Here is a 21,888-nt window from a genome sequence, read left to right as displayed (position 1 = left end):
TATTTTAAAGTAATGGGGTTTGAGTGGCATCCCTATTCTCTTACGAAAAAGACAAGCACGAAGGCTTGACCTTTTTACTGCTTATTATACAGGGAATAACACATCTCAGTTTTTTGTTTAGTTCTTTATTAGGTAGGGGACTGGTACAATCATATTTCACAACGTTCACCTTCAACCACTCACCTATAAACAAAAAAATAATTCCTACTTTACTCTTAAGTATCTTCCACAGTCGAAATGATTGCTCTTTATAGAACTGTAACCAGTGCTGAAATGAAAATTTGAAAGAAATGTATAGCCAGGATAAAGAGAAAATGGAAAAGTAAAAGGTGTACCATCTGTGAGTTCGGTGATGATTGAGCAGCAGTGAACAATGCAGAATTTGGATTTCCAGCAAGTTGGCTTAAATGATTCCGTAGCGGATTTCCTTGGTTGAGTTGAGTTTGCCCAATGTGCCCAGACTGCAGTTGTCTATTCTGGAGCTGGTTTGCTATCTGAGAATATTGCATCTGCTATTGTCCTCGTAGAAGGTAAATCATGCTTCTTAGTTGCACCAAATTCGTAAATGAAGCAATACATAGTTGCTAACAGGTTAATTGTTCACTCACTGTTTGAAATTTCTGACTCTGGCCTTGAAAATCATGTAGCTGTGATAGCTGGGTCTGCGAACAAAAAATAAAACGAAGTTGTTAAATGCAACTTAATGGCTTTGCTTTTGGGAGGTAGGAGGTGTGAGGCATTGAGACTACAAACGGGAACGAAGTTCACACGTAAGGTTTGAACTTCTAATATGACACAAGCATTAGATGGTAATTGATCGAATAATCTTTTGCCACACTAACATCATGCTTTGAAAGCTATGTAACATGGATGGTACTTTCTTGCTGTTCTCTTTTACCTTGTTGGATAAAGATACAATGAGTTTAGATATAATTTTGTACTTACCGTCACTTTTTAGTGAATCTAACATGAGTTCTTGCACTTGTCCCACTTGGGTGTAATTGTACATACTTGTGTAAGGATGACAAGATAGAACTTTTACGTAATGTCATTCGTGTAAAATGTAGCTACTGTTATCCTAAAAAAAATTGATTAAAACGAACATGTAGAAATAAGGGACGTAATAACTAAAATAAGAAAATATGTGTATGATGTGACAAAGAAGTGAATCGCTTCGGTCTGCAGTAAGGGTACCTGGACGATGTATGCTAACATGTTCAATATGTGGTATACTACGGCCTATATTGTCAAAGGGGGTGTGTTTGATGCCTCGCCTTTCAAAAAGGCTCTATTTTTACATGAACTGCACCTGTCCCAGTCCACCTGCTGCCGAAGACTGTCTGAATGCTTGTTGAGCAAGGAGTTGTTGCTGGTGAGATACCGATGGCATCCTATTCTGTCTTTGCTGCAGATGCTGTTGTTGTTGCAGTTGCTGTTGTTGCTGCTGCTGCTGTTGCTGGTGTTGTTGTTGCTGTTGCTGCTGTTGTGTTTGTTGTTGAGGAGAGGGTGTGTTCATTATGTTTGTGCCAGATCTAGGTGAGTTAGCATATGGAAGTGGTGATGGGGATGTATTATCAAAAGAAGCGACCCCACTAGCACCAGAAGGGGACGGGATTGACCTTCCTAGGTGTTGTGCTCCTGCAGCCTGCATGAAGTTAACAAATTAGGAACAATTTGATGCCGCATCCTAAAATAAAACTTCTCTTCATAGTTTCTCAACCTAATAGCACTCTAGAGCTCTATGTTCTTCTGAGTGGTAACTGATCAAACTACTTGATTGCAGGTTATTTACAACTACGCTTCCTCTGTTTTCTTTTCCTGCTTGTAGTTCATACTTTATTCGACAAATATGCAGGATATCTTCTCATGCTATGTGTGATGTCTTGTGCAGGTTAGAACAAAAATTCAACATACAACGAGAAGCAAGCAAGCAAACCAAGCATTAAGCGAGTAAACTAACATGTAATACAAACTGTAAGTGTCAAGCCGTCCAGAAGATGAAAAGTTCGCAAAGCCATCACCAACCAAAGTTTCTAAACAAAAATGTATTCTCTACATCGACTACCATTGCCATTGGTCAATCCTAGACAATTGAACTAGCTACTCTCATTTGAAATCTTGAAAAACCAATTTATGTGAACTTTACGCAAGTCAAGTTCCCCATTATATTGGCAACTAGTTTGATTGGTCCTGACTTAGCTATATAGTGTACACAATTTAGTAAAGCTTGTTAAAGTTTCTATGTATACAGAGGATTCATTAGCAGCAGTTGACAAAACCAAAATAAAGAGCATCTGTAAGAACTAAAGTAACTCTGAAAATGCAGGTTTATGCTTCGTCATCAGTTGAGAAATTAAAAACAAGAAAATCACAATGAACTACTAGAAAGGCACATCTAGCAACCTACACAGAGACAACGATAAAAGTAACGTTATGAATAAATAGGTTAAAAATAAAGCACCAGAAAAATACATTAAAGCCTAACCTGAGCAGTTCCTTGACTGTTAACATTGTTAGATGGCAAGGGTGGCGTATTCTTTTGGTACATGCCTGTGAACATATTCAAGATAAACATCTGAATGTCATCATGACATCATGCACCAATTTTGCTAAGAGTTTAGTTAAACATTGACATATGTGTAACCACGAGATGATAGCACTTATACCAGAACCATCAGAGAAACTCTGTCCACTGTCTCCAGGAGTGAGCACGTCCACGAGATGCATAGGAAGGGAAGCTGGAAACTGCCTCTGATCTACTTGCATTCGTAATCCTGAATATACAAAATAGTTTCTGGTAAGATATAGCGTAGGACCCATTTCATCCCCCATAATACTGACCTCTGTGGATAATTAGCATGAGTGAAGAGAACAAGAATGCAAAAATAAGTCCTTTGCATTAGATAAACAGCATATTATTACTTATTTGGTTGCATGCCGTTAGGAACCAAGTTACCTGATATGAGCCTATCATATTGAGGTATCTTAGAGTTAGTCAGCACTTTCTAGTTGTTCACTTACTTTAAACAAGGGTAATGGCAAATGTATCTCTTGGATTGAACTCAGTCATAGGATCATAGCCTTTCAGGTCAGATAAGACAGTTAACCTCTAAAGTCTAAACTATATCTTATCACTAATATATGATAATTGACCGCTCTTCTTTTACGTGGCTCTAACCTCTCACCTCCCTCTCAAACATGTACCTTTTCCATCGGATTACTTGAGCAAGATTTTTAAGATTTAACTTTTAATACTCAAGTCTTCTGTATCTTACGAGTGTATATTACATATTGACTTACTATAAACAACTTGTCTACTTTATTTTCTTTCCTTAATTGATGTATATGTTAATATGTTATTATATCATTTAATCATTCAATCATTCAATCATTTTGGTTTTTCACAGCAACTCTATATGGAAAAACTGTAATCGAGATAAATACTGTCTTAATGGTTTACATAACAAGCAGGTGCTAAATTAAGCAGCCATGCTCTCTTTAGAGTTTACACATCATGCCGGTAAATTAACATTAATTGGCACAGCAGAAGCCTAAGATTATACTATAACTAGATTTAACATCTCGAAAGCATGATAAATAAGCATGAAAGCATAAAGAACGATAGAGATAAGACATAATCAGCATTCAGCAACTTAACCTTCCATTGAGTCAAGAGATAAGAATTTACGGGAATTTGCCTATTTATAGGCCTTGTGTGATTAGCTTTAGTGGGAAGCTTTCTATTTAAGAGTCCTGATTCACCCCAAACTCTATCCAAAAACATCATACTCTTACCTAACTTAGTTACTTTGTTTACCCAAACCTAAATAACCAAGTTACAAGTAACTGGAACAAAATAAATGGATACCTAAATAATAACTGTTGATTTACTAATAAAAACCACCTAAAACTTCCCAAAATAAAGCCTTATTGCTTTGACAAGCCTACTTCCCCTTAAGGCTTCTTACATGCCCATGCCAGCTAACTCGGTTGCTGGATCGACTAGGACTCCGAGTCCTGGTCGAGCAGTAACTTGGCGCCTAGTGTGTAAGCGGCGCCGCTTTTTAAAGCATCATGTTTGTCTGAAGGTTGCCCCTGCATCATACACCCATCTGGAAACCCAATCTAGAGGCAGTTATTAATCTCTTTCTCATCATTCACAACTGGCTAGCTCTTCCTATGATATTCTTTTTGGTTCTCATTGTCAGTTCACATCTCTTTTTTCCTTGTTACCCCAATTATTAAGAGGAAATAATGGATCTGTTGCTTTACGATTTTGGAAGTTTTTATCAATCAAAATAATTTAAGTAGTTTGTAACATTTGCTTCTTTGTGGGGATGGATAAAGTAAGACAAGACTTGAATAATACTCGAATAATTAATACTCCTACAATGCCTTGATATATTTAACAATTAAATACACTGTCATGCGGAAAAACTAAGCTCCAACATTATTATTCTCGATTTGTCTCATAAATGAAACCATTGTCATCATTAACTAATTAAGTGTGGTATATCATGTGATATTCTTTTTATTCGGAGCATAACACTATGTAATGCGGTAATAATTTAATGTAGCTAGATAACATCGAATGATTAAGATCTCAAATGTAAAGTTTCACCAGAATTTACTGCTGCTCGGAGTAAATTCTCCTGGTCTTGAATTTTTGCAGCTTGAACTTTGTCTATAGTTGGAAAAAGTGTGGGCCCTTGACGAGTACCCAGACCATAAGCCTTTCGCGTATCAGCTATTATCTTTTCAGCACTTTCGCAAGCTGCTCCTATCATATCGATTCTGGCCTGCCAAATTGAAATAAGCTCAAATCTGAATTCAAGAATGCATTTAAGAAAAGCAAGAAGACCAGATGTTCACTAAACTATGTCATGCCTTTAACTTTTCATATTGTGCGGAAACAGGGAGGTTTTGCATCCCTTGCAGTAGCTGTTCTCTCTTAGAGTTGTCTTCTACTTCCATCTCCGGCAATAGTTTCGAGGACAACATCACTGGCAAAACTGAAATAATGGGAGCATAAAAAGATAAGCCATTATATCACTCCACGCGTGTAAGCAACATAACAAATGAGAGATTAACCCCCCGTATTACGTTTATCGGAAACTATGGATACCCAAAGCTCCAACTTAAAACTCTACCATTTTTCTTTTCAAACTCATCCATGACTAAAGAAATATACTTCCTACGAAAAATGCATGTCCCTACTCTTTAAATAGAAAACAGAAATGTGAAAGAACAGACCGCTCTTTGGCACTTGTTGAAAGCTCATTGGAGTATTAGGATGAACTAGAAATATGTCAGAGGAGAAAGCACCGAAAGAAGTTGGGAATAGAAGAGTGCCATCTCAACTAAAATATGTAAGATAGCCAGCTGATTATTCCCCACCATGTTGATCTTTCTAAACAACTACAAAACTTCCACCAGCGAAAATTGGTTAAACCTAATAGCTTATCATCATTCAGACTTTTGATGTTTTCAACATTTCATCTCAAAGAAGATAATCCTGGCTCTTTTGGGTTGTCTTTGGAACTTTGTGAGGAACACCTTTGGGAGGCTTCGTGCATTACGCTTGACCAAAACCCATGAGCTAAAAAGGTCGTGGCAGCATAAGAAGCCGTTCCAATTGCCTTGACTATATCTGATTGTCAACTCCCTCATTTTCTGATCCAGCCAATCTTCCCCCTCTTAACATTTTTACCCCCTACAATAACAACTCTCGCCTTTATCCATGGAATCTCCTCGCTCCATGATCTTGCATATCCTCTTATCTGACTTACCAACAACACCTCTCCCCTTTCCCCACTGGTCCACTATCATCTGATTCTCTAAAAACAGTGTCACTCCTAGGCGCCCAAATTTATCAAATGATGTTTTAACTTTTAAAGAATGAATGAACAACCATAATGGGCTACACAAATCAGAGTTAAGTTATTATTTTAACTAGTGGATAATCTTACCCACTTTAAAACACCTAGTTACCCAATATTCCTATCCTAGATAGACATCTAAAAATGACTGCTCAACATTGAGAGGAGAAAACAAAGGCTAAAACTAAGTCCAAGATTATTTATTTATTTATATTAACAGATCTATATGAAAACTGAATAATTGAGTCAAAAAGGAGAAAAAATAACATACTTGTTGCATTCTCTGCATTTACATTCTTTGGATGAACAACAAATGCTTTTGACACATTCTTTACGTCTTCCATAATGCTGTAAAGCTCGAGGTTCACCATCGAATATTGCGATAATATCTCTTGCCTTGTATTTTCAAAGACAAAATTAATCCAATTTCAATTTACCAAAAGCATATTGGAGATAATAAAAGAAACCTAGAAACAAATATAAGAAAAACAGAAGAAGATAGGTTTCAGGCTATACCAACAAAGATAAAGCAAATCTAACAAAACTAAACTGTTGACAGAAGCCAAGGAGAAAGGGAAAACGGAGAATCAACAATAAATATGCAAAGCAAACATATTTTTTACAAGGTTATCCAAGCAAACACTGCCTATTCATTTTCGCATACAAAACATACGGCATGATAGTCTTCATAAGGTCTAACGTCTATCATGTTTTATTTGAGTCTTAACGATCGAGTTGTTAAATTGCAAAACCAAACCCCTTTGTTTGGCTAGACCCGTAAAAGAGGATCATGAATCCCTGAATGAAGTAGCAGATCAACTTTCACCTTTAGAATCCTATACAACAATAGAATCAGTTGATTAACAATGTGTGTGTGTGTGTGCGTGTGCGTGTGTGCATCTCTATGTGTGTGTGTGTGCATCTGTGCGTGTGTGCGTGTGTGCTTGTGTGTGTGTGTGTTTGTGCGCGTGTGTGCTTGTGTGTGTGTGCGTGTGTGTGTGTGTGTTTGTGCGCGTGTGTGCTTGTGTGTGTGCATCTGTGCGTGTGTGCGTGTGTGCTTGTGTGTGTGTGTTTGTGCGCGTGTGTGCTTGTGTGTGTGTGCGTGCGTGAGAGAGAGATAGAGAGAGAGAGACACAAAGAGACAGAGAGAGGGGGAGAGGGTTGCGAAGTAATTTGACAATGTGAGAATATGCCAGTTAGGGATGAAATTACAGAACTTTAAACCCTTTGTCCAAAACTTTAAACCTAATTAGCAAAGTAATCTGAAACAATGTTAGTTTGGGTATAATCAATTTCGATTCATAAAGCTTAATATCTACTTCCGGCCCATATTACAAAAGATCAAGCTGATCTGTAAAAGAACTGAAACTTAAGTTTGATGGGTACAATTTCTAAGACGAGTTTCAATTAAGTTTGAGAAATCTAAATCGATAGAACCAAATTAGGGATTAAATTACAAGAGAGAGCCGTACCATTTAGGGGTGGTATTAGTACGAGCATAAACGTCGAAATCTTCAAGGATACGAGATATAGCTTTGTAAAGTCCAGTAGCTCGAGTCTTGACAGATTGAAGATTGAGTTGTTGTTGAACCGCTGGATTCAATCTTTCAACCACCACTTGATGTTGTTGTTGTTGTTGTTGTGCTTGAATCTGAGACTGATCTTGACCTGGTAGTATTAATCCCACTCCACCTACCGCTCCTTCCATGGTTATGGATATGGTTATGAGTTCTTTTCTGCAATTTGAGGAACAATTGAAAAAACTTAAGCAGAAATGGATCAAAAATTCAAGCACTTACCACATCAAACTGAAAGTATCAAGTAGATGGAGGAGCGGCAGCTGTAGCCGCCGTAGTAGCACTTATAATATCATCAAGTACAGCATCAAGATCATCAATAAGTGGATCAAATGGTGTAAGAATTTGTTTGAACTTAGACTTATACCAATCTTTCAACACAACACAAATTTTTAGCATTTTAGGAGTTAAAGACCTACGATAATCCTCTAATATTCGTTTTCCTATAGAAAACGCTGATTTAGAAGCAACTGTTGACACAAGAACAACAAGCACATCCCGTGCAATAGTAGATAAAATGGGATACCTTTTCTCATTATCTTTCCACCAAATAAGTATATCAAATTTCTCCATATAATCAACAAAAGGTTTAGGTTCAGACTTATACCTGGAAAGCTCCTCTAAAGCTGCTAAAATAGGATCACGTCTACCTCTATTAATCCTCCTCTAAAAAACGCCACCACTAAAAGTTTATCCACTTAAAGTTGGCTCACACGAAACCAATCATGACAGGGGAACAATATAACAATTCAAACAAACTAGGAGAACAATATACTACCAGCATTGCAACATTTAGATTTTCGAGCGGTAAAGAGAGTAAGACACATAAATATGTATAGGATTTCAGAACAAACCCTCGGATTAAATTTGTTCCTGTGTTCAAATCAGTCGAGATTGAATCGACCAAATACCTGCAGTACATAATCAAATCAGAATATTAACAAGTATATAACAAAATATAATCAAAATATTAACAAGTACTCAGTTATGGACAAGACTACTAATAAGATCATTAGTTTGGCGATATACATGGCCTTGAAATATAATGTAATACTAATTTTAAGAGATTTATGTAATAAGAATCATAAGATCATTAGTTTGGTAAGTCACATGCTTATTTGATCATATTAGAACAAAAATGAGGGCATCAATGCTTCTGTGATCTGTGTGTACTTACTACTTATAGAAGATTGAGTCGTCACTACAAAAACTAAACAAGACACTGGTAGAAGTGTAGAACAAGACAACTATCTAAGTAACCATTGAACTCCCAAAACCCTAATTTCAAAAAGTTCAAACACTCTGTGGGTAACTAAAAATGACAGGTGATGATGAAGATACAAATTTTTTGTATTGGAACAGCTGATACAAAACTGGAAGAGCAGTACTATAGTGAATCGAAATTTTTGTTATTAAAGATAAAATAAAGAAAAAAACATTAGTATGAATCGAAACCAAACCTTCGATGTATTTGTGAAACAACCTTCGAAAGTCAAATCAACAGGAACAATGTGAACCATCCCTCAGAAAAACATGAATCAAACCAGAAGTATGAATCGAAATGAATCGAAACCAGAAGTATGAATCGAAACCAGAAGTCACTATTAGTATGAAACTATGAATCCATAAAAGAGAATGTTAGAGACTTAGAGTGTTAGACAAACCTTCCAACTTCAAGAACTGTTAGGGACTAGGGAGGTTGCCGACTCGGAGGCCGGAGGTGCAGTTGTGAAGAACGGAAGATGAGAAAGAAAGTTTTTTTTTTGTTGAAACGATGAGAAAGTTGGGTAGAGGAAGCTCTAAATAAATTAAGGCAAAAATTGAAGGCCAGCGCTGTGGGGAAAGCTAAATAGTCTGCGGGGGTGTAAAATTTTAAAGGGAATATGCAAAATTTTAAAAAAATTCCGGGGAGATATATTTTATGGGGAATATGTTTCAAAATAAAAATAAAAAACCCTCCACCTCACCTCACTCTCTCTCTTCTCCGACTAGGTCGCCGGCCGAAAATTTTCCGGGCGGCGACCATGAAAAACAAACAAAAAAAAAATCACTCACTCTCTCTCTCTAGAAACTCCAGCGACCTAGTCGGAGAAGAGAGAGAGAGAGTGGTGGGGAGAGAGAAGATGAGGTGGAGAGAGAGAGGTGAGGTGGAGAGAGAGTGAGGTGAGGTGGAGGGTTTTTTATTTTTATTTTTATTTTTATTTTTATTTCCCTCTAACAACTTACAAAATAAAATTGTCAACCAAAATTGACTAATTTTTTACCAAACCTTCACACCCCAGAAACTATTTTGCTTTCCCCAAAGCGCTGGCCAAATTGAAAAGAGATGGAAAAGATAACTCGCATGCCTTAGGGCCATGTTTGGCGCGCGGGAATGGAATGTGATTCTTGGAAATTGCATTCCAGTAACGCGATTCTTGAGAATCAGATCATTCAGTTTGATGTTTAGTTTGACCATGAATAGCAATTCGATTCCCGACAGATTCATAACTTGGTGTTTAGTTCGTTTAGGAATCGGAATACAATTTTTTGTAAAAGTCCTATTATATCCTTAAACTACATAATTGAAACGTCAACTTTGTTACATAAATCAATTCTCATGATTGTTCAGTTTAAAATAAATAAAGGTCTTGACTAAAAACTTTTCGTTTTAAACATTATGAAATCGATTGGAATGAAAACAGAACAAGAGAAGAGGAAAAAAACTGGAGAGAGGGAGGCGAAGTTACGTTCGAGCGAGAGAAAGAGTTGCTATGATGGTGGCTAAACATAGAATTTTAATTTTTTTTTAGTTGTGATATTATGTGGAGGGCGATTTTAATAATAGTCATTCTAAATTTTTATTAAGAATAATTTGTCCATAAATATTAAAAGAAAGCATTCCCGGGAATGGGAATCACAAACCCACCCCCTCTCGCGAGTCAAACAATAATCAGGATTGTGATTCCCAAGAATCACATTCCATTTCCATGCGATTCCCGCACGCCAAACATGGCCTAGGGGTATTTATAAAGTTAGCTTTAAGATCCAAGGGATATCTTATATTTAGGAACTCCAATGGTCCATATCCTCTGAAAATGTGGGCGGGTCATTCGGTCGGTGTTATCGGGTTGTTCCAACGGTCATATGAGTCGGTCACTCAGTTGGTCAATTTGAAACGGTCGGCCAGCGGGTGGTCTCCCGACATGAAATTTTGACCGAGACCGGCCCACCTACTCTTTCAGGCCGGGTAGTGATCGTTTTGACCGTCGGGTGCCCGCAGGCCTTTTATTTTCTCGGACGAACAAGTCGGATAGCGTTCTTCCGGATCTTTTTTCCCACCACTACGTGTGTTAGTGCTCAGGTGATAGAGTTCTTCCAAGTCCACTCTTTTGTTGGTTTTGTCAAGGTCTTTCTTGTACGTATTCATGAATCAGACATGTGTCGGCCACGCCAATCAGTTGGCTTCTTTGAGTAGTCAAGGTTGACCAATAATTTGGCTCAACATGAGCCCCCTCCTTAGCAGAATAAACAGATGCTAATGAGTATAAGAGTAGTCAAGGTTGACCAATAATTTGGCTCAACATGAGCCCCCTCCTTAGCAGAATGAACAGATGCTAATGAGTAAAGAGGTAAGTCATACCTTAGGCAGAGCTGGTGGTATTACCCTGCTAGTTCGTTTTTGGTTTTTATCCAAGGCAGAGCACTCGTACTCTGGTCGACACGCTTTTATTAGCGATTCATGTACCCCTCTTCTATAGGGTGAATCTCTTATTCTTTGTGTCTATCCATATTTTGATGGATCGAACTGTGTGTCAGTCAACCCAAAGATATTCTCTCAGACAATCTTTCATTTAATGCCCGCGCTTGAGTCATCGTGCCTTCCGGGTGCAAAATTATTCCATCAAATCGATGCCTCCGAACGTGGGACTCATTTCCCTATAAATATCCTTGAGTATTTTCTTTTCCTTATCATGACATTTGTTTCCCTATTCTTTAGGTTTTAACTTTTTTTCCAGAATTTCACATTCATACGTGTCTCATGGACTTGGATTCCTCTTCATGGCGTTCGTTGTCCTCTACATTTATTACTGGTGGAACAATTATGACCTTTTTTTTAATTACTGAAGGGACCCATGCTAAGTTGGAGACTCAATCGAAGAACCTATGCTAACCTAGCTTGTCTTTCTACTGACGGGTGTGTCTACCAGAGCCTATTCCTCTCCACTGAGGAGTTCGTTTGTTAAATACTATGCCTCTCAGAGTGTTGGCAGTGGTGGAAGAGCTAATTGGGACTAGGCTCCGCCTTTGCACCACCTTCATTAGTGCGTCATAAATTTCAAGATAGCTTGAATTTAGGAGATATGGCGAAAACAAGACATGCAATAAGGAACCCTCATTAGGAAGGTTAGATCATTTAAGGGTTCGTTTGATACGTAAGAAAGTCATGTGAGAAAATCGATTTTCGTTGGAAAATCAAGTTTCTATTTGTCTAGGCAAAAATGGTGAGAAAGTCTTTTTTTTTTGAAAAAAAAGGGTTAAAAATTAAGTTTCAAAAATTTCCAACAAAAAAGATGCGCAAATGGATTTCCCACCCTCTAAATTGACCCACTCCCTTTCTCCTCCCTGGTTCTCTCTAAAACTCAGCTCCCCTCTCAATCTCTAGCCACATTTAATGGTTGATTCTCCTGGAACTGGATTCAATTAAACCCTAAATTTATATCGGTTCAAGATTTGATTTAATTAACCGTCATATAATTGATTCATCCGATCACATACAAGCAATAATCTGAACAGTGAAGGAGTTCAAATAACCATCTTTACAAATTCAACTCTAGGTGGTAATAGTAGGACATTTCATGAGGTTAATTAAGATTCAAAGCAAGAGACCGATAAGAATGAAAGAGATGATGAATGTTTCAATTGGTAATAATGTGGCAGAATAAGAGTCGGATAAAGATAAAAGAAGGTTTGATTAAGGAAGTTCATTGCCATTGAGTCTCCATGGTATCTCCCTCTAAAAATCAATTCGCGAGAGATGGGACTTTCCAAAGGCACACATCCAACAATATTATGCTTCATTTTAAGGCACTTCTCTAATGTGAATATGATTGTTTTCTTTCCATCACGATAAGTGTCGAAATGTTACTGACCTAAAGCCCAAATTATTTTTATTTATATTCAACTTCAATACTCTCCGATTTGCATTTCCGTGAGAGCAAACCTGGGACCTCTACATTGCAGAGTATATGCACTTATTAATAGAGCTACCCGTTGTCAATGCACAAAATATTTTCAAAACGTATCGAACGGACCTAAAGTTAAACCGGAAAGAGTGATAATTAGGGCGGGGAAGATTTTCCGTCCCAGTGTGCTCCACCCAGAAATCTAGATTCGAAGACAACTACCCAAGTGTAAAAATAAATTTCTGATCAATTTTTATTTTGTTGTTCCTCAAATTACAGAAGAAGGAGAACTCATGACCATATCCATAACCATGGAAGGAGCGGTAGGTGGAGTCGAATTGATACTACTAGGTCAAGATCAGTCTCAGATTCAAGCACAACAACAACATCAAGTGGTGGTTGAAAGATTGAATTCAGCGGTTCAACAACAACTTAATCTTCAATCTGTCAAGACTCGAGCTATTGGACTTTACAAAGCTATATCTCGTATCCTTGAAGATTTCAACGTTAATGCTCGTACTAATACCACCCCTAAATGGTACTCTTCTCTCTTGTAATTTAATCCCTAATTTGGTTCTATCAATTTAGATTTCTCAAACTTAATTGAAACTCGTCTTAGAAATTGTCAGTTCACTTCTCTTTTTTCCTTGTTACCCCAATTATTAAGAGGAAATAATAGATCTGTTGCTTTACGATTTTGGAAGTTTTTATCAATCAAAGTAATTTAAGTAGTTTGTAACATTTGCTTCTTTGTGGGGATGGATAGAGTAAGACAAGACTTAAATAATACTCGAATAATCCATACTCCTACAATGCTTTGATATATTTAACAATTAAATAATTCCTACATGCTCACAAAAATAACATGATTCTAAAACTTCTAACCTCGTTCAAGGAACAGCCGAATTTATTTAAATTCAAACCAAGTTCTTCAGAATATTGTTTTACATAAAGATTATTTTATATGAGAATGATCTAGCTAGTAGAAGAAGAGAGCAACATCAAACCCCAGGATCGTCTTTACGTGACTCCCGAAGACATTTTGTATGACCGTTGTATAAATAAAATTTAAAAGTATAAGAACATATATGTAGCTTCTGATAATAATACAACCTCGTTTTTACTTGAAGCTACTGACCTAATCCTTATTCATGTTCGAAGATATCTTCATATCACATACCACATGGAGGAAAAGATGAGACCCAACCTCGGAATCTTTAGAAATCACTGGGAGGAAAAAAATTACCAGGAATATATCAAAAAAATGGGTAACCAAAAACTAAAAGGACCATTCGTTCTACCCCATCATAAGCATTTCTTAGAGTAATTTTATCAGTTCATTATAGACGCAAACTCAGACAAAAAAGTACTGAAAAAATTCTACCTACAGGCAAGGAGCAAATGCTATCTATACCAAACACCCAATGCTCTGAAATTGAAGAGAACGAAAAATTTAAGCAAATACAAGCAGAGATTATTAAGTAAATGACCATCACAAAGATTCCGCCAATGAATCATTCAAAAAAGAGTATCTTGTGAACCTAAAGTCCTAACTTAAAATTGTTGGGGTTATGGTGTCTCCTAGTGTTCTAAGCGGAGTCTCGGACATCTAATGGTTAACACTAGTATCCCAAGGATCTCATGCATAAGCTAAATATGAACTAAGTTAGAGATTATACCTTAATCGTTATTTCCCACAAACTAAATAGATTGCTTTCTCGAAGACAAAGAACTCCAATTGTATCTCCTCTACTAGAGACACCCGATCAATCAAATTGATCTCCCACCTTAAAATTTGCTAGAACTCCACGGTGGTTAGATAAAGAAAACCTTCTACTTTAGACTAGATAGATAGTTAGAAACTATTATCTCTTTCTTTCTCTACTTGATGTTGTAGAGTCAGAAATCTCTTTGAGAATTTTCCACACCTAATTCTGTTCTAATGAGACCCTTACATAAAATGCCTAAAGTTAGAGTCCAACCCTAATTAGGATTCCTAAAACCCAAAATAGAAACAAACTTAGGATTTTCTGAAAATAAGAACTCTTATTCCTTAAAATGTGGTTGGCCACCCTATGCCCTAAAGGGCTAGGTCGGGTCGACCCTTACTAGCGTGGTCGACTATGCCTTGGTCGGCCTACTAATGGGCCTTAAATGCCCGACCGAAAACCCCTTAAGTTTTGGCCTTTGTACTATCTTTGCCTTTCGGTTTTTGGACATATTATGGATCTAATCCATACTTTTATGTCTCATCCCTCTAGTCATATCTTCCGGTCAAATCGACTCCTCGGTGCAACCCGATGTAGGACCGAGACGAAGTTAGTCGCGAATCGCCTAGTGATCCGTCGATCATAATGTTTCTAACTAAAAATTACGATTCCTAAATCGTCCGGACTTCACGATCTTCTTCATCAGTTATCCTATCTGACAAATTGCTCGCATTGCATCTTTGTTTGAAGGACATCTCCTTTGAAAATAACATCGGAGATCTCCTATAACAAAGTCATATGCACTTGAATCTCTATCACGAGTTTTACTATTCCAATATATAATAGTTTTAGGATTTTGTTAAAAGAAGTCATTTCTTTTTCAAATGAAGAAATCTTATGAGCACATGATTGAAAGTTCTAAGATAAACTTCACTCACCCTATCATTTGGGTTGAAACAAAATAAAATGAGCAACCAGATTGAAATATAATCATAAAGAGAAGGTTGAATTAGAGAAAGTTGCTTACTTCAAGAATACCAATTGACTTGAAGCGAGGTTTGGGTTAACTGAGAATGAAGAAATCGTCCAAATCCCCATTTATTAGAATAAATCCATCCCATGAGATCTATAGTTAAGCTTTATTCATTTGATGAATGCAAAAATATACTGAACCCCGTGAGGGATCGAATTCGCGGGTCAAGTGGACCGGGTCGTTGACCGTAAGTCGAACCTTCACCTGTTAATATTTTTGTGGGCACCGACGACGTCTTTAGGCTTTGAAGGAGATGTCCTTCCACCAAGGATGCAATGCGAGGAATTTGTCGAATATGACAATTGATGAGAAGATCATCAAGTTCGGATGATTTAGGGATCGTAATGTTTAGCTAGAAACCAACTACGATCGTCGAATCATGAAGGCTAAGTTCGTCTGAATCCTACAACGGGTTACAGAAAGAGTGGCAACTTGATCAGAAGATATGACAATAGGGATTGAACATATATGATAATACCCATAAAGATATGTCCAAAGGCCTAAAAGAAGTTTAGACAAAGATAGTACGAAAGGCCCGAAAGAAGGGATTTTGGGTCGGAGCACCAAAGGGATGTTTTGGGCCCAAGAGGATGGCCGACCATGTGATATGGGCTGCCAATAAAGGGGTCGGCCAGATCAGGTCACATTCCCTTGTAAGGGACGATTACAACTACTGATGTCAAAAAATGGCCTTCCGTTATATTAGCATGAAAAAGGGAGTTGATGCATGACAACCTCCGTTATGATGGTATATTCTGTCATGTGGGGTAAGATTCCTGCTTCCAACTCTGGTACTTTGTCTCATTTGCTTCTTGTTCCTGCTCCTTGTTCCTGCTCCTGATTCTCGTCCTCCAAGCTCCTAATTTCCAAGCTACTGATCTCCAAACTCCTGTTCGTCGATTCCCAAGGGGGGGAACCTGCAAAGGGTTCGAAAACCGCTCTGATGCTCAAGACAGTCAGGGTGTTCTTTGCAGTAAAAGAACAAATGTTGATTGGATCTTTTGGGAGTGAGTTATGCGAACTCAGAGTTAACTGTGATCTTTTAGGGTTTAGGGATCGTGTCTTGTGTGAAGGACGATGTGGGGGACCTTGTATAGGCTTAAGAGGCGGCGGTGATTGTCGTGGAGGGAAGTTTCCCTTTATCTTTATCTCGGATCTGAGATAGATGAAAGTTCCTAAGTTCAAGGATCTTTCATAGATATCCTACCGATGTGATAGATCTTCTGAGAGAAATTTGCTCCCTTAGACGAGTGAAGTCCAAACTTGCTTAAACACTTCGAGATCCGTGACCGACTGAAATCTTTGTAGATATTTCAGGATTAAGTCGGTAGGTTGCTAGTGCGCTTCTGCCTACCCAGTTCTGGGCGTAAGGCATCGACCGAACCTACGTGGACCCCTCATTCCTTTAGAGACCCCAGGGCTGATCCGTACATGCCGAGGGCGTCACAGGGCTGGTTTCCTCTAGCCGACCTCCCAATTAGGGGAATATGTGTCGGATCGTCGAGGATTCAGTTGTCTTGTACCTTAAGCCGGACATTAGTCAACGTCTGGACATTTTATTCATCATCAACAACAAAGGAAAAAGGGAAAAAAAGAAACTAGTTTCTAATTTTCACTATTTCATTAATCTTATTCAAAGGGACTTTTTAGGAATTTAATTAGGGTTGGACTCTAACTTAGAACTCTATATAAGGTCTCTTAGGGACTTGAATTAGTTGTGGAATTTCTCATTAAGCTTTCTTACTCTACCACATCAAGTAGATAGGAGAAAGTGAGATAATCCCCAACTATCTATCTAGTCAAAGAAGAAGGTGTTGTTCATCTAACCACCATTGGTGTTTCAGCTAGCAACAAGGTGGGAGGTCAAGGTGATTGCTCGGTGTCCCAAGTAGAGGAACTACAATTGGAGCTTTTGGTCTTCTCAATAGCAATTGGAAAGGTTCGAGGGAAAACTAGCGATAAAGGTATTTATACAACTAGTTTTCTTAGTTCGTTATTATTAGCTTATGCATGAGATCCTAGGAATACTAGTGTTAGACATTAGATGTCTAAGATTCCGCTTAAGAACACTAGAAGAAGTCATAACCCAACAGTGGCTTCAGAGCCTCTTGCACATAGCTAATTTTGACTAAGTTTCGGATCAATCTATGCTATTTTAGATAAATAGTTATGTCTGAAAGTGTTTTTGGCATGAAAATTTGATTAATTTTGAATAGGATTCAAAGATTATTCAAGTTGTTTTCAAAAAATTTCTTTGAAAAGGTTTCAAAAACACAAATTTTGATCTAAATTGGTTTTGATTTAGAGTTATTTTTCAAGTTTTAGAAGTTTTTAAAAACAAAATTTGGTAAGTTTTAGAAGTGTTCTAAAAGTTGGAAATAAGCAATTAGAAGTTGCAAAAAAAAGGGAGGAGCACGGTTGGAGTTTTTATAAACTCCTAAACACCGGTCAGGATGCTTGGGAAGCTTCCTGGCCGGACCGGCTCCAGCAGACGCGTCTTGGTCTGGGAGACCGAGACCGTCTCGAAAGCTTCCAGGGAAGACCGAGACCAGGGAAGACCCGAACTTCCCAAATGCGACCAGACGCATCTGGAAAGCTCGAGGAAGCTTCGGAATGTCCCGGACTCACCCGACACACCCAATTAAGGTCCGGTCTTGCACTAGACGCGTCTGGAGCAAGGACCAGTTTCCTGGCCTATGCCCAGGACGCATCCTGGCCGAGATAGACTCGGGCCAGGACATGCCGGCCCTAGGGTCGTGCCATGTTCGTGCCTTGTCTAGGGCCTTGTGGACCAAGTCTTGGGCTTTTTCTGAGACTTGTCCCGGGCCTTTTCGAGCTATTATTTGGACATTACTTCGAGTGAGAGTTGCTGATGTCAAAAAATGGCCTTCCGTTATATTAGTATGAAACAGGGAGTTGATGCATGACAACCTCCTGTTACGATCGAATATTCTGTTAGGTTAAGTTTGATTCTGCAGAGTATTTCTGCTTCCAACTTTAGTTCTCTGCTTCCCTGCTCCTGCTCCTCGATCCTGCTCTTAGATTCTTGCTCCTTGCTCCTGCTCCTGCTCCTTTCTCCTACTCCTTTCTCCTACTTATTACTCTTGTTCGTCTAATCTCAAAGAGGGGAAAACCTGCAAAGGGTTCGAAAACCGCTCCGACGGTCAAGACAGTCAGGGCGCTCTTTGCAGTAAAAGAATGAATATTGATCGATCCTTTTGGGGACGAGTTGTGATAACTCAGAGTTTCTTGTGATCCTTTCTGGTTCATAGATCGTATCCTTTGAAGGACGATTTGGGGGCCTTTTATAGGCTTAAGAGGAGGCGGTGATTGTCGTGGAGGGAAGTTTTCCCTTTGTGTTTATCTCGTATCCAAGATAGATGAAAGTTCCTAAGTTCAAGGATTTTTCGTAGATATCCTGCCGATGCGATAGATTTTTTGGGAGAAGTTTCCTCCCTTGGACGCGTGAAGTCCAAACTTGCTTAAACACTTCAAGATCTGTAATCGACTGTGATCTCTGGGGAGATTCTGGGATTAAGTCGGTAGGTTGCTGGTGCACTTTTACCTTCCCAGTTCTGGGCATAGCTTGATACATACCTTAGAGTTGGTTGACCACCAACTGGGAGTCGGACCTTACATCGAGGTTCCGGATCCCCAATTCTTTAGTCAAGGTCAGACCTACAATTAAAGCTTCGTACTCTGCCTCATTGTTAGTTGCTTTAAATTCACACCTGATTGTTTGCTGGACTACGTCCCCCTGTAGGGAGGTCAGGATGAAGTCAAGACCAGCTCCGCTCATATTACTTGACCCGTCCACGGACAAGGTCCACTTTTGAGGGTCTGGCTTAGTGAGACAGAGTAATTCCTTTTGGGCCTACACTAGGGAGTCAGGAGTAAAATCAGCAATGAAGTCAATTAATACCTGGGATTTGATCGTTGTCCTTGGTTGGTACGTGATGTCGTGCTCACATAGTTCGATTGCCCACTTAATCAAGCGTCCACACATATCTGGCTTGTGCATGACATTCTTCATTGGGAATGCAGTGACGATCACAATGCAATGACATTGAAAGTACGACCTCAACTTTCTAGCGACTGTCACCAGAGCTAATGCCAGCTTTTCTAGTTGATTGTACCGAGTCTTGACATCAAGTAAAGACTTACTGACATCTATTGTTTCTCTCGTGTTTGTAGGTTTTCAAGGAGTCTGGCCTAAGAACACGTTGTTTTTACAAAAACCACCATCAAGATGCACAACTACATCGGCTCACTATAATTGTACGATTTCCATTGATATATTTCATTTTTATTTGTAGGCTAGCTAGTTAGAGAATAATGATCATATCGTAATGCTTCTTAGGTTATAGTTATAGAGATTTTAGTTTTGTAGTTATTCTCCAAGTTTCACATCCACATTTTATATAGGTTTCATATCATACAAATTCTCTTATTATTATTTTTTTTTTTTGAAATTGATAATTTTATTAAAACTAGAACTTAAGAGTCTTATTACAATACATATTAGAAACTATATAAGGAACATTCTTCCATGATTGCGTCTTATTCCTCTTCCTTGCCCATTTTGCCAATTTGTCTGCCGCTTTATTGAATTTCCTGTTCGTGTAAGAGAATTTAACTATTTCCAGCCTTTGCTTGATGTCCTGTATTTTTTTTATATGAATGTTGGATTGCCATTGTATTTCATTCCTCTTATTTTGTAAATATTGTATGATATTGATGTTATCGCTTTCTATGATGATCTTGCTATAGTTGTGGGATTCAGCCCATAACATACCATTCAGTATTGCGATTGCTTCACTTTCCTCTGCATTTCTGCTTCTAGTGGTGGTGGCATAAGCTTCCAGAAATTTAGATTCATTGTTGTGAATAATCAGACTTGTACCTGCAACATTTTGTATATCAATGAAAGACGCATCTACATTAATTTTCACGAAAGACCTGTCAGGAGGGTTCCATTTTCCTTGTGTTGTTTTGGTAGTGAAAATATTATTGTCTATATGTTTGGGGAAGGTATTAATCATATTTATTATTTTCCCAAGTGAATTGATCTCATGTTGAAAGCAATGGTCGCAACGAACTTTCCATATATTCCATAGAATTGTAGCATAATGTATATTATTAATAGTGCTACTACTCTGTGATTTCTGTTCCCATGTAAATATCCATTCTGCCACCGAGGATATATGTTCCGAAATAATATTGAAGTAGAACCATATATTTTTTGCCATTGGACAATGAAGTAAAGCATGATCTATAGATTCGATTTCGTTGCAATTAGGGCAGTTCAAGTTCTTATCAATGTATTTTCCTATTCTTTCCTTAACCGGGAGAGCTTTGACACATATTTTCCAAATGAAAATCTTAATTCTAGGGATGACTGGTATGACCCATATGAAATTCCAGTTGGGTGATAATGGTATAGGTGAATATGGGTTGATCATGATTGTATGATTATTGAGAAGAAAAAAAAAAGACCAACATTATCGATTTTGGCCATAAAATGGACTGCTGAGGAATTTTAACTGCAAACAAAAAAGAATTGCCTTGTACAGTTTTTCACTTTTTTTCTTCATCTATATGTTCATATGTTTCTTTAACCATAAATTTGATGGACCATAATACGTTAGATACATGGTACAATTATAATAACATTCAACTTTCATTTGTAAATATCTGTCTATTTTATGTAGAACGCAAAAGAAGATTAAATCTATTGAGGAAGATAAAGACTTTCGCAATGTCGTTGTTTTTTTATTGTCTAAATCTAATTTGTTTTAGTATGACTTGTCTGAATATGATTTATGTGAATCATCTTAATCCAGTTTATTTCAGTGGTACAATAGTTAGTTAAGATAATTTCAAGCTTTTTTTTACATGGACTTCAACAGTCGCTCATAACAACCATCAGTATAATCATCTTGGACCCTAAATGGCATAAAAAGACCCTTAACGATAATTTAAGGGTATGAAAGTTCATTCCTACTCTTATTTAATTTATATTACTTAACACAAGTCAATACAAAATCCTTCCACCTCTACTGTAAATTAAACTTGTAATCTTTGAGTTTTTGAATAGAAGCACAACTAACTGGTCAAATAGTTGTTCGCAAATGTGAAGAGGGAAATACCTCTTGAATAATAATAGCTTGAACACAGAGAGAGAAGACAAGAACCCAACATAGTGAAGTAACCCGTGGTAGAACGATGAGTGGAGGGGCATCCAGCCCAGTCAGAGTCACAGTATCCAGTGATGTGCAGAGAACTGGAAGAAGAGAGAAGAAGGCCATGGCCAATGGATCCTTTGACATAACGAAGGACCCGATGAGCAGCATCAAGGTGAGTAGTGCTGGGTTTTTGTAGAAATTGACTAAGATTATTGACCGCATAACAGATATCAGGACGTGTTACGGTGAGATAGAGGATCACCATCAAAAGGACTGAGGTGAAGTTTCTGTTCCATTGGGAAAGGAGAAGGACGACATGCCGAAAGACCAGAGTCTTTAA

At 38.0% G+C, this 21,888-nt stretch overlaps 1 protein-coding gene across 11 annotated transcripts in view; it reads right to left on the bottom strand.

Annotated features, from left to right (window-relative positions):
* MED8 (mediator subunit 8) overlaps window positions 1–9,900 on the bottom strand; it is an 11,942-nt gene extending 2,042 nt beyond the window's left edge. The window contains exons 1-12 of one of the 11 annotated variants that reach the window (XM_086665378.1): window positions 9,785–9,821; window positions 8,917–9,291; window positions 8,311–8,367; window positions 7,352–7,615; window positions 6,151–6,275; window positions 4,888–5,012; window positions 4,622–4,799; window positions 2,667–2,774; window positions 2,486–2,550; window positions 1,310–1,645; window positions 609–662; window positions 336–512 (exon numbers count right to left, since the gene is read on the bottom strand). In XM_086665378.1, coding sequence (XP_086521504.1) covers window positions 336–512; window positions 609–662; window positions 1,310–1,645; window positions 2,486–2,550; window positions 2,667–2,774; window positions 4,622–4,799; window positions 4,888–5,012; window positions 6,151–6,275; window positions 7,352–7,587 — 1,404 coding nt within the window. In that variant the 5' untranslated portion in view covers window positions 7,588–7,615; window positions 8,311–8,367; window positions 8,917–9,291; window positions 9,785–9,821. Of the gene's footprint in view, window positions 1–335; window positions 513–608; window positions 663–1,309; window positions 1,646–2,485; window positions 2,551–2,666; window positions 2,775–4,621; window positions 4,800–4,887; window positions 5,013–6,150; window positions 6,855–6,957; window positions 7,142–7,351; window positions 7,616–8,310; window positions 8,457–8,510; window positions 9,311–9,784; window positions 9,822–9,866 lie in introns of those variants that run through there. The other 10 variants (XM_086665379.1, XM_086665386.1, XM_086665380.1 and 7 more) reach the window with 10 other exon arrangements.
* Between the last annotated feature and the right edge of the window lie 11,988 nt (window positions 9,901–21,888).

The sequence above is a fragment of the Eschscholzia californica genome, unplaced genomic scaffold (genome assembly GCF_041429995.1).
Source record: "Eschscholzia californica isolate CP2 unplaced genomic scaffold, dmEscCali1.0.p SCAF_3, whole genome shotgun sequence".
NCBI classification, from domain to species: Eukaryota; Viridiplantae; Streptophyta; class Magnoliopsida; order Ranunculales; family Papaveraceae; genus Eschscholzia; species Eschscholzia californica.
The sequence above is the reverse complement of the archived record's forward strand: the minus strand, read 5'-3'. Positions and strand labels throughout refer to the sequence as shown.